Consider the following 13840-nt stretch of genomic DNA (forward strand, 5'->3'; position numbering starts at 1 on the left):
TTGAGTTTGTTTCCAAGGCTCTGCTTATCTTAAAGGCAGACAAGAGGAGTTCAAAACCTGCATCTGTTGACTCTCAAATAACTTCAGCTCAAAATAATTTTTATGTCACTGTTGTGCATTCTGGACCCCTTCCGCGCCCTTTTGGTTCTGTTTCTCTAAAGAACCCTAACTTATTCAGTGGGATATTTTGAGGTTTAGATATAATGCTTGCAAAATTAGATATAACATAGGTTAGGAATCATTCAGTGTGATAGCAATTATTATTAATTAGTTCTAAGGGTGATATCAGATAATATTTTGACTAAACTACGAGCTCGTGTGTCTTAAATGACTTGGACTGAATTTTCAAAATCTAAAAATACATACAAAAAGAAAGTTACAACCATAAAGTAATATGACTGATTTGTAATATTACACCAAAACTTAGAGAGCCAAATTACTCTAAATCTTCTGAGTAGTTGTCAGTGGAGGCTCTAGAACAGGGCTGCCTTAGCTCACAATGTTTACGTATGGAGGCAAGCTTTTTATTTTTGATCTGATTTTTTTAAATAGCGAAACAAAATTCATTTGTAATGACTTTCAAAGCATCTCAAAGATAACCAAAGTAACAAATGAGTATTTTGAAATGAGATGGAACTCTTCACTGATGTGAAAGTAAAATGTGGAAGTGATTTTCCTGTGTAGATTCCAACATTGTTGTATTAGTGTGGTCAAAATAGACCATGTTGTGATAACAAGCAAATCCCAAAGTCTCAGCGGCTTAAAACTAAAGGATTATTTCTCATTCACATGAAGTCCCTTATGGGTCCAAGTGTTCTCCAGGTATCTCTCTTCTGAATGGTGACTCAGAGCTTCAGGCTGCTTCCATCTTTCAGCCCCCCAGGAACTGGTGGTTTCAGTTGCTATGGCAACAAGAGAGCATGCAGAGAACCTGGGGAGCTTTGTCCTGCCTCAGACCCACTTTACAGGTCATTTCAGATACACTTCTGTCGGACGGAATGAGTCCTCGGGCCCTGCCTAAGGGCAAGGGAGTTGGCTAGTGCCGCTTTCTGTCTGTCCAGGAAGGAGAGGAGAGCTGGATGTGGTGAACACAGACCATCTCTACCATCTTGGCTCTGAAGCCCATACGGGGGAGTCAGAGGATGTCCCAACAGTGGCCAAAGCAGTGAAAGAAGCGAACGGTCTCTTTAGATGACTTCCCTGAAGGGAACACAACCCACTTGGTGTCTTTGAATAAAAATCTATCTCAGTGCTTTATAAGCACACTTTGAATCTGTAAAATGAAACATTGACTAACTTCTTCAGGAAAACGCCACCTTAAAGCAGTGGATCATGGCCTGAAGCTGCTCTGTCAAGCAAAACCTTCTTAAAAAGCATTTGTTGTTGTGACTGTTTTGTATAAAAACTGTTTACAACATTAGAGAGAAAGCATATAAAAACCAGCTGTTCAGTGAAAGAGAAAACCTTCCAACGTTTTCATTTCAACTCTTTGTATTTTTTAAACATTCATTTAAATGAGATAATGTTTGATTACTTTCATGGGCATCCTCCAAAGCCGAGCAAATACCTAGACAATGTGTTACACAGCGGAGAGGTCAAGTGCCCCCTCCCTGTTGCATTCACGAGCATTTGAAAGAAATAAAAAAAAACCTTCTCCTTCCTTAGACATCACTGAAGGGAATCTCCTCTTTTGCCTTTATGGGTCTGTGAATTAATTTTGCAGAGAAGCCAAAAGCTTTTCTGATCATCTCACAGGGACTCCAGATAGGGTCGACTATGGTGTTTTCCAATAAAATAAAAGGTGAAGACTTAAGTATTTTGCAGGATTTATTCTGATCAGACAGTGCAGCCAAATAAGGGCAAATAACCATGCAAGTCTCTGACTTAAGTGCTTCTCAGGCCAATAGCCACTGTTCTTGGCAGATCAAACCCCACAGTGTGGTCCTCGTGTATGGGCAGCTGGTATCTTTCCTTCATTGACTGTTATTAGAAAATCCATTGTAATCTCTGTGTGGGGTTTGGTAACACAATAGCCCCTGTCAATGCTCTGAAATATATTCAATAAGCAGGAGAAGTCTCCCTGCAGCTGCTGATTTGGCCCTTACAAATGGTGCTGCCACCCTCAATAGTCTCCCCTATTTGCCCAAGGGCACTGCATGATGATGGGCCAAAAGAGCCCTGAACAAATCTGCCAGGGAAAGGTTCAAGAGTCAAATAACCTTCACTCTAATTACACAACTGAGGTAAGCATGGCTAGTGCAAAAGAGCCAAGTGATCAGCTTTCCAGTACCTGGACACAGAGGGAAAGGAGCAGAAGTTGGAGAACCTAGTCTTCTGCTGTTAGCATCAGCACCCACAGATATTTATTGGAAAGGGGCATAAGGCATGGGCCCTGCCCTCCAGGGGCATCTAGCTGGGGATGTGGAAGAACATAAAGAAAACCTCAATGTGGCCCGTTTTTCCCCCGTCTTCTGTGACTAGTTGCAAAAAGGCTGCAGTTGGCCATCCCTAATGGACAAGCCAAGGCCACCCGGGCCTGGTTGAGATGCTAATTAAGAACTGTGCATTTTTTAAAAAGTTTATTCTATTGAAGTAGGGTTGATTTACAACGTTGTGTTAATTTCTGCTGTACAGCAAAGTGATTCAGTTATACATATATATACTCTTTTTTTCATATTCTTTTCCATTATAGTTTATTACAGGATACTGAATATAGTTCCCTGTGCTATACAGCAGGACCTTGTTGTTTATCCATTCTATATGTAATAGTTTGCATCTGCTAATCCCAAACTCCAAGTCCACCCCTGCCCCTTGGCAACTGCAAGTCTGTTCTCTACATCTGCGAGTCTATTTCCTAGATAAGAGAACTGTGCATCTTGACGTGAGGACTGGTCTGGCAAGTTCCCCACGGTCACCGAGCCCAGGGGCACTCTCCTTTATCCAAGTTAAATCTGCTCAGAGTGACTTTAAAGGTGCCCTCTTGACCTCTGGTACAGGGTGTTCGTACCTGCCAGCAGCCATCAGGATGGTACAAGCTCCTTCCTCATGGCACCTGGTCCCATTCTAACGCCTCTGTTCTGAGACATACAGGCCTGAGGTTCATTCCTGATCTACTTGGGTGGAATTTTACCTCTATCCTTGCTCTGACACATTTAAAATCTGGTACCAACCCCCATTCCTCAAATCTTTCTGATACTTTAAAATGTTGCTGTGTAAATTATACCTCAATAGATCTGACTTTTTTAAAAAATCCATCCTTGAAGTTTCAATTCATCTTAGTAACCCTCCCTCAAGGCTCTTACTCTACAGGATGTAAACCACACAGACATTGGTCAGTAGGTTCTTTTTATTTTTTTTGGCTGCATTGGGTCTTCGTTGCTGTGTGTGGGCTTTCTCTAGTTGCAGCAAGCAGGCGCTACTCTTCACTGCAGTGCGTGGGCTTCTCATTGCGGTGGGCTCTCTTGTTGGGGAGCATGGGTTCTAGGCGCACGGGCTTCAGTAGCTGCAGCATGCGGGCTCAGTAGTTGTGGCCACGGGATTTGTTGCTCCGTGGCATGTGGGATCTTCCTGGACCAAGGATCGAACCCGTGTCCCCTGCTTTGACAGGCCGATTCTTAACCACTGTGCCACCAGGGAAGTCTGGTCAGTAGGTTCTAATAGATGGCAAGCCTGCATTTCCCTTTCTTTCAATTCATGGAGACTCGGTGGCTTTGGGGAGAACAGAATTACCTTATAGTATCTTATGACACAGTTTTCCATACCTCTCTTTTCAGTGGGGTCATAATGGGAAAAGTCCAAGGAGTCCTGGATGGGCCTTTCTGGATGGGGCTAGGCTTGAATCACAAAACAAGAACTGGGCAATTACTGGACATCAGAAGCCTTCGACTGAGTTTCTCTTTTCCATGATAATATTTGACTACAATTTTTCCTTTGAAAAATTCACCTATATTTGCTGGCTTTCTCAGATACACAGCTATTTATAAATGCAAAAGCAAGTATAAAGAGGTTAAAAGAGGTTTAAAATACAGTTAAAAGACAGATAGGGTTGTTGTGATGGTTAAATGTGACAAAGTAAGTGAAGAGCATAACGTGTTAGCCAAGAGTAGCTCTGAATAAATGTTGGTTATTTCCGCTTGTTATTAGTAACGTCATTATTGAGTTTAGACTCTAGTCATCTTACTGGACAGAGTCTGCTGCAGTAATCCTCAAACACGGTAGGGGGTCTCTGAAGGGGATGTATGTGGGAATCCCTCAATCCCTTTCCTAAAATCTTTCTGATTACTAGAACAAAAATGAAAAAGGGAAGACCATGAATGTAATTAGCTTTATTAAGGTTGATTTATGACAGAAATTGACTTCTTCTAAAAGGAAGACATCTCTTAGTCAGACCAGCGTACCTACTCATATAAAAGAAAAAGAGGGGACTTCCCTGGTGGTCCAGTGGTAAAGAATCTGCTTTACAATGCAGGGGTCATGGGTTCGATCACTGGTCAGGGAACTAAGATCCTACATGCTGTGGGGCAACTAAGCCCACATGCCACAACTACTGAGCTCGCGCCCCTCAACTAGAGAGCCCACACGCCTTGGAGCCTGCATGCCACAACTAGAGAAGAGAAAACCTGCACACCACAACTAGAGAGAAGCCTGTGCACCATAATGAAAGATCCCGTATGCCTCAACGAAGATCCTGCATGCCGCAACTAAGACCCGATGTAGCCAAAAATAAATAAAATAAATAAATAAATGATAAATAATAAATCTTCAAAAAAAAAATGAAAAAGATAAAAAAATCGTTTGAACCTGATGCCACAAAACAGCCCTCTTTTTATTTCTTTAAAACTTGGACTCAAGAAGAACCAAGAGAAGTGTATGGTAGACCACCCCTAATATGGTCCCCAAAGATCCCTACCTCCTGCCATCCACACCCTTGAGTAACCCCTTCCCTTAAGGATGGGCTGGACTTACTTGTACGTACTGACTTACTTCTAACAAGTAGAATATGGCAGAAGTAATGAGATGTCATTTCCAAGATTAGGTAATAAAAATACTGTGTCTTATATCTCGAGCTCTCTCTCTGTCTCTCTCTTGCTATGACCATTTGTCCTGAGGAAAGACAGTTACAATGGCATCAGGCAGCCCTGTGAAGAGGCTCACATGGGGAGGGATGGAGGCTTTCCAATAACCATATGAGTGAGCCTGGAAGCAGATTACCCCAACCCTGACCCCCCACCCCAGTCGAACCTTCAGATGAGACCACAGCCTTGACCAACAGCTTTACTGTGATGTCTCTAGAAACCTTGAGTCAGAGGCACCCGGTTAAGCCAAGTCTAGATTCTTGCCCCACAGAAACTGTGAGATAATAATAAATGTTTTTGTTTTTGTTTTTTTAAATAAAGCCTGTTTTTTTAAAAAAATATTTATTTATTCATTTATTTGGCTGCTCTGGGTCTTAGTTGCAGCACACAGGATCTTCATTGCTGCATGCAGGATTTTTAGTTGCGGCATGCGGACTCTTAGTTGCGGCATGCGGACTCTTATTTGCAGCATGTGGACTCTTTCTTAATTGTAGCATGCGGGATCTAGTTCCCTGACCAGGGATCGAACCTGGGCCCCCTGCACTGGGAGCACAGAATCTTAACTGCTGGACTACCAGGAAAGTCCCAAATGTTTGTTGTTTTAAGCCACTAAATGTTGGGGCAATCTGTTACACAGCAATAGTTAACTAATATAAAAGGTTACACAAATAACTGGAAACACACATTTTTCCCCCTTATTCTAAGGCAAATACTAGAATAATTTCTAGCATGGGGAAAGAGGGTTTGATAACAAACAACTGTAGTCTTGAGCACCGAATGTGCGCTCAGTTATGCTGCTAAAAATTGCTAATGGATTATTTAAAAGTCTTTAAAAATTACTGTGGCAGTTGAGGGAGGTAGGTGGGGCTCCTAGAAATCATGTCATATGAAGAGTGAGGAGATATGACTGCTGTCTTTTAAAATGTAAGTGGTGGTCAGGTAAGAAGAGACGTGCTTCACTTGTTCTATGTAACCCTGAAGGACAGAGCAAGAGGCAGTGAGTGACTTGGAAGCTGCAGGCAAGGAGGTTCTGACTCCACTGAATTTTGCTGGTGTTTCCATGAAACACCAAGAACAAAAGTCATGTCAACTACTTGGCTGTTTAAAAATTACATCTAAATGTGAAGGTGATCTACAAACAATGAAAATGCTACTATCTGCATATAGTAGAAGTGTGGGGTAATTTTTTTCTTTTTTCTTTTTTTTTGGGCCATGTGTGGCTCATGGGACCTTAGTTCCCCAACTAGGGATCGAATCCAGGCCCTCGGCAGCGAAAGCGTGGAGTCCTAACCACTGGACTGCCAGGGAATTCCCTGTGGGTGGTTTTGAAAGTTGTAATTTTTCTAAATTGTTCTTTATGTTATATTGTCTCTGCAATTAAAATGAAATGTATTCTAGGAAAAGAAGACCACATATTTTGAATTGCTAGAACAGTTCCTGTTTGGGTTTGTTACTGTGTCTCAGGCTGGCCATCTCCTTTCTTCACAGAGAAAAGTCTGATGATCCCAGGAAACACCATTTCTTCAAAACCATCAACTTTCCTCTCCTGGAAGCTGGCCTAGTTGAGCCTCCCTTTGTGCTAGACCCATCAGTGGTTTATGCCAAAGATATCGATGAAATTGAAGATTTCTCTGAGGTTCGAGGAGTCGAATTTGATGATAAAGATACGCAGTTCTTCCAAAGATTTGCAACAGGTGCTGTCCCTGTAGCTTGGCAGGAAGAGATTATAGAAACGGGACTGTTTGCCAAATTGAATGACCCCAACAGGCCCGCAGGTTGCGGGGAGGGTAATTCGTCTAAGTCTGGTATATGTTTGCTAGTATAAGTTGTTCTCTCTACCAAACAGGCAGCAGGAGTCTCAGCTGACATAATCCTCGAATGTTCCTAATACGTGAAAATCTGTTGAATGAGCACTGATCAGTCAGGAAGGGCATTTCAACCACAAAACAGTTCAAAGGATAGGTGAGCTCACCACTAAGACATATTTTCTCTTTCCTTCCTTCCTCCCTTCCTCCCTAACTTACTTCCTTTCTTTATTCTTTCTTTCTTCCTTCATAAAGAAGAGTACAGTCTCAGTTTTCACTGAGACCTGGGAAAAGGAACACTCAGGTTTATTTTGCTAAACTAAAAGCATGAGCCTTTGCCATCATGTCCCTGATAATTACACAAAGTCCTAGGAACAGAGAATGGAGCTTTGTGGTGTGCTCAGAAAACGAGCATTTGCAATTCTTAGTAAATAATCATTTTAGCTTTTCTTTGTTTATATCTTTTCTTCCTTTCATCTTTCAGTATTTCTCCTGCTTCTGTACTTATAAAAGGGATTTTGAACCTGGAAATAAATATTTCTGATTTTCCCCCTCCCTGCAAAAAAAGGAGTGGATTGTACTATTTTGGAAATATTTCAGATTACAGAATAATTTTTAATTTATAGAGTCTCTTTTTCATATTTCTGAAATATTCTACCATTATAATGTTGAAGCAGGTTAAATGTAAATACATGCGGTCTGGGGATTAAAGTATTCTGTAAGTTGAGTTCTTTAAGTAGTATTCTACAAATTGCTTACCTGTATAATTCCGTATGCCATTGGTTCCCAAACTTTGCTGAACTTTGGAATCACCCAGAAATCTTTTAAAATACTAACATGTGACTCCCACTCCCAGATTTTAATTGTTCTGGAGTACAACCTGGGCATCTAGATTTTCAAAAGCTCCCCGGGTGATTCCAGTGTGCAGCAAAGTTTGGGAACCACAGTCATGCAGATTTAAATGTTATTACATATGGGTCCTTGTTCTGGTTGCTCAAAACCTCAGTCTTACATTTTGACAACAACTTTTCAAATACCCAAAAAAATGCATAACTTTGGCAATTGCAGTTAAATGAAACTGAAGATAATCTGTATTCATCTTGTAGGTTTCCTTGCCCTTGCACACTTTAGTTCTTCACACATATCTTGGGAAGTAGATCTCTTGACTATTTCAAGACCTGAGGGAGACATATGGGTTTAGAAACTGATTTGAACAAACAGTGGCCCTCATTTCAGGTGGCTGCCCAGCCAGCACTTTATAGGAGAATTAGCACTTCTCAAAAGCACAGCCAAAGTGAGAATTTTAAGGCCAATATATATATATATATATATATATATATATATATATATATATGTATATGACACAGATATACATCTGGGTTGACCATATATATATATATGTGTGTGTGTGTGTGTATGTATATATATATATTTTTTTTTTTTTTTTAAAGATGTATGTGTGCCTAAGGAAATCTCTCTTGTCCCAAAGGTGAGAAACCTGGCTGAAGTTATTTTAAAAGTTTTGTCCCTTGAGTAAGGGTACCAAGAATTACAAAAACACTGGCCAAAAATTTTTTGATTAACTGGAATCCAGCTAACAGTAATCCTCAACTACCAGACAACATCAACCATATCTGGAACAAGGAGGAAGAAACCCCCATGGAGGTGAGTCCTGGGTTAGAATACCTGCCACTCACCTGTTCATCCTCCATCCTCAGTGAGCCCCTTGAAGCTCCAAACCCTACCCTAGAGACACTGTGGAGTCCTGAGTCACCAAAGCAGAATACAGGTGTGTCCCGCAGATTCTTCTTCCTAAGGCAAGAAAGTAGATTAAAATTTGATAAAATTTCTAAGTCTGTTTAACAAAAACTAATCAACAGTTAACAGAAATTCAATTAACTAGAGCATTCCAAGAGTAGAGATCTCAGGATTTAGCTTTATAAACATCAGACATTTTAAAAAGTGACTTCTACTTGCATTGGCTCTTTCATGTGAATGCCTACTGCTTTTGATAAACTTTAAATGCAAATCTGTTTCATGTTTTAGAAGTAACTCAGGAAAATAATTGAATAAGATAACCATATTCAAATAATCACCAAGTAAGTACGTGTTGAGCTCTAGTTATACATTGAGCCCTGTCCTGGGTGATGTTGGGGACACAGTAGAGAAATAAGACAACCATCTAAGAAAGGCCCTGTGGTGTAGTGTAGCATGCAGACTCCTGTGGGTGTTATTATTCGCATTTTAAAAGAGGAAACTGATGCCCATAGATGTTTTGTAGCTTGTCCAAGGTCACACAGCTCTACAGGGTTTTTGTGAAGACTAGAAATAATGTATAGGAAGCACATAGTGCTTGACTTGCATATAGTAAGGGCATACTAAATTGAAGACCACGGTCAGTAAGTAGCAGCAGATCGAATGATTCCTGGTCCAAGGACAAACTATTAAGACCTGAACCTTCATTAAAAGTTCCAGAGGAGGTGAGAGAAGCAAGAGAGCTGGTTCCTGGGGAGTGATTGAGAAGGAAATTTTTTACACACAATGAAAGAAAAATCTAATTGGAATAAGTGGAGACATGGGGGCCCATCCCAGGTCTCCTGCCCGTCATATGCCAGGTGGGAATCCACCTGGGCCAAGTTAGAGTACAGGAGGCTCACAAGGGCAGGGCAGGTAAGGGACAGACCTCAGCATGGAGATTAAATGTTACAGATGGAGAGAAATAAGCCAATGCAAAGGGATTGGCTCAGATTGTGGGTGGGATTCAAGACTGAAATAAGATGCAACCAGATGTTTTATCAAAGAAAAGAAGTGATTTTTGAAAAGGGATGATACTTGCTTATTTTTAAACAGTTAAAATGAGCTTATGGGTGGCGCAGTGGTTGAGAGTCTACCTGCCAATAAAGGGGACACGGGTTCGAGCCCTGGTCTGGGAGGATCCCACATGCCGCAGAGCAACTAAGCCCGTGCGCCACAGCTACTGAGCCTGCGCGTCTAGAGCCTGTGCTCCACAACAAAAGAGGCCGCGATAGTGAGAGGCCCGCGCACCGCCATGAAGAGTGGCCCCCACTCGCCGCAACTGGAGAAAGCCCTCGCACAGAAACGAAGACCCAACACAGCCAAAAATAAATAAATAAGTTAATTTAAAAAAAAAAAAAAAGAGCTTATGTTTTTAGAGAAAAATTTTATATATAAACAAAGTGAAACATCAGGGGAAACACAGACATATATGAGTGAACTATTCAGACAAAGAAGAACCAAGGAGAAGTCATTTTCATTCTTCTAGTTTGTCAGGGATTGTTTGAAATGTTTGTTTCTTAAAGGGGGAGATGGAATTAATAAACCGCTTGAAGGGGCTTAGAAGTGCCTTGCAAAGCAGGAGGTATGGATGATGTTTTCACAGGAAACAGTGATGAATGATTGATTTTAGGTGTAATTTTTCTTCTTTTCTTTTTTCGGCCACACCGCGAGGCATGCTAAATCTTAATTCCCCCACCAGGGATTGAACCTATGTCCCCTGCAGTGGAAGCACAGAGTCCTAACCACTGGACCGCCAGGGAAGTCCCTGATTTTAGGATTGTAAGCCACAAAGAGTTAAAAAGTATTCTCAATTGTTTACTTTGAATATCAAATTCAAGATGTTTCTCATTTAGGTGACCAGGCATGAATGTGAAATAATTGAATAATTTAAACTTTGCTTCTTAGGAATTGCTCATTTGAAATCACTGAGGGAATTCCCTGGAAGTCCAGCAGTTAAGGACTCTAGCCTCTGTGCACTTTCACTTTCACTTTCACCCAGTGCACTTTCACTGGGCACTGCAGTGGCCTGGGTTCAATCCCTGGTCGAGGAACTGTGATCCCACAAGCTGCGCAGTGCAGCCAAAAAAAAAAAAGAGAGAGAAAGAAAAAGAAATCAAAGAGAATACTACATCGATTTTTAAAGATCATTATTATTATATTGTGTTTATCATTATGGCAATTTAACTGATGTTAATTTTTGGACAGTAAAACATGATGAAAATAGTGAAAATATATAATACTCGCTTCTTAAATGATTGTTCTTGGCAGTTATAAGCCTTAAGAAGAAAAAAGATAGATACAAGATTTTTTTGGTGGTGGGGAGGCCAGCCTGGAAGATTTACCATATTAGCCATTTTGATCATCAAAAAAGTAAAAAGACTGAATTTTCTTGGATCATCTGGGAAAAATAATTGCAGTCGTTTAGGTTTAATTATTCTTCCAATAAATATTGGTGCCTGCCATGTGCCAGCCCTCATTTTAGTTTGGGGAGATATGCTGGGTTTTGCCCCTTTAAACTTTTTAGATTGGAAAGCACTTTTGTTCACCCTGTGTATCATTAAACCTTTATATCTCTCTGGGTAGAGATGAGTTTTGTTCTTTCCATTTTTTCCTAAGTTTTCTGCACTGAACATATCTTTCTTTTAAAAATCAAGAAAAGGTATATTTTTTAAAGCAAGGCAGGCCCTGTCATAATTGGAGCTGGGTGTGTGCCCAGGCTGGCTCTGGCAATAACCAGACCCTGAGGACCTCCTTCCTGGCCAAAAGACATGAACTAGCCTGGGTACCAGGAGTAAGTCCAGGACTCCCTGAGCCAACAGAGTCTCCCTGGACAGAGCCAGCAGTTGGTGCCTAAGGTTGAGCCAGATTAGTGGTCCCACAATCCAGACCATGAACTGTGGCTAGTTGGTGGCAAAGTTTTTACCAAACCTCAAAGGAAAAAAAGAAAGGACAATGCAGTGAATCAGGCGCTATGCTCTTATTTTATGACGTAGCTGAAATGTCTTCTTTTATGAAGTAGTTGATATTTGACAGAAGTAAAAATTGAAGACCAGTGACTATCCCTCGTGTATTTTTTTGAAATTTTACTGATGCATGAGATTTCAAAATCTGGAACCCACTGGACTGGACGACCTTGAAGGGCATTCCAACTGTAGGGAAACCGTGCTTCAGTGGGAAATGATGCATTTTCTAGAGGAAGATCTACAAACTTTTCCTGTAAAAGACCAGATAGTAAATATTTTAGACTTTGCAGATGACAACTACTTAACTCTGCCTTTGTAGTGGGAAAGCAGCCACAGACAAGGGAAAGGACCGACTCTGTCTGTGTGCCAATAAAGCTTTATTTACAAAAACAGGTGGTGGAGCTGGATTTGACCCACAAGCTGTAGTTTACTGATTGTAGTTGTAAATAAGTCTCATTATTAAACTGGCTGGGTTATCTGATTCTAACAGAGCTATTTCACAACTCTATAAATTCTAGATAACTAATTGGGACGTAAATTAATTCTTGTCTATAGATGTTCAAATAACCCTTCCCCACTGAATTAGTTTGTTAGGGCTATGATAACAAAGTACTGGGTGGTTTACACAACCGAAGTTTATCTCAGTTCTGGAGGCTGGAAGTCTGAGATCAAGGTGTCATGGGGATTGGTTTCTTATGAGGTCTCTGTCTTGCTTGACTTCTAGAGGGCCACCTTCTGTCTCATGGTTCTCCTTCTGTGTGGGTCTGTGTCCTAATTTCTTCTCCTTATAAGGACAACAGTCATATTGGATTAAGGCCCACCCTAATGACCTCATTTTAACTTGATTACCTCTTTAAAAACCTTATCTGCAAATACAGTCACAGTCTGAGGTACCTGAGGGTTAGGACTTTAACACATGAATTTGGGGAGACACAATTCAGCCTATGACACCCCTTAAGCCAATTTTATGTCCATTTGCTCATTCGTTTCAACATTCCTTTACCCCATATAAATCTGTGGGTCTTATTGCTTCTCTGAACTGGTTGGAACGCCAGTTTCCTCCTTAAAGAGTTAAATAAAATCTTTAACATGTTTTCATTTTTATTTCTGTATGACAGTCATGATTTTACCCTTTTTTTTTTTTTTTTGAGAATTATCTATTAGCACAAGGCAGAATGTCACAATGCCATCATGGAACCTGGGGCACATTTTTACAATTCTGCTTCCATAAGCAAAAGTTCTCAGCAAGAGCCCTCTCTCTTTTTGTTCTCTTATGAAACACACAGCAGAGAGCAGAGCCCCTAAACAGAGGGCTGGTGGGAGCGGTGGTGAGCCCAGAAAGCCGCTAGCATTTCCCAGGGAGTTTGGTTGAGGTGCATGGGGCCAGCTGACTAGTCTATATTTTTAAACCTATTCTCCTCACCCTGCCTCTCCTGTCTGCATGGCCAGCTGTCACACACATTCCTGCCGTGCCCACACCTCCTGCATACAGCAGGGGAAGCTATCAGAGAAGAAGAGGCAGGGAGGAGAGAGCCAGGAGCCACAAGAACCGAAGACAGCTTCAGAAGTCCACCTGCTATTAGGGCAGGGTGCTGAGCCTGAGGCCATCAGTGCAAACGTGCATTCCAGAGTCACACCCAGCAGCAGGCAACATTTCAGAGTCCCTGGACTAATGACTCCCCTCCGAGGTTTGCCAGTTCAAATGTATGATGTCCTGTTAAATTTGAATTGCAGAAAACAACTAATTAATTTTTTTTCTGATATAAGTGTGTCCCAAATGTTGCATGGGATATGCTTATACTAAAAACATATCTCTTGTCCACGAGTATATTTACATAATCAACTAAGAATAATCAGTGGCTGGGATTAAAGAAAATGCAGGAAAACTCCCAGCACAGCACCTGGCACACAGTCAGAGCTCTGCCTGGCTTGCCTAAACATGTCGGCTCTGTCCTCCTACACAGCTGCTGTGAATTTTTTTCGACAAGTGCGTATGTGTGCTCTATTTCACCTAAAGAGTTGGCTAAGTGGCATCGCCAGCATCACCACTAATAGTAACACAGTAAAGACTCCCGTTTATTGAGCACTTACTATGTGCCGGGTGCTGCACTTGGCAGTTTTTGTATATTATCCCAATGCTCACAATCGTCCTGTGAAGTGGGTATTCTTATCTGCATTTTATGGACGAAGAAGGAAAGCT

The 13840-nt window shown here is 41.2% G+C and overlaps 1 protein-coding gene across 1 annotated transcript in view; it reads left to right on the forward strand.

Annotated features, from left to right (window-relative positions):
• Positions 1–6900, forward strand: part of GRK7 (G protein-coupled receptor kinase 7) — a 37176-nt gene extending 30276 nt beyond the window's left edge. The window contains exon 5 of the mRNA XM_036849491.1: positions 6564–6900. Coding sequence (XP_036705386.1) covers positions 6564–6900 — 337 coding nt within the window. The remainder of the gene's footprint in view (positions 1–6563) is intronic.
• The last annotated feature ends 6940 nt before the right edge of the window (positions 6901–13840 follow it).

Source organism: Balaenoptera musculus, chromosome 4, assembly GCF_009873245.2.
Source record: "Balaenoptera musculus isolate JJ_BM4_2016_0621 chromosome 4, mBalMus1.pri.v3, whole genome shotgun sequence".
Classification (NCBI taxonomy): domain Eukaryota; kingdom Metazoa; phylum Chordata; class Mammalia; order Artiodactyla; family Balaenopteridae; genus Balaenoptera; species Balaenoptera musculus.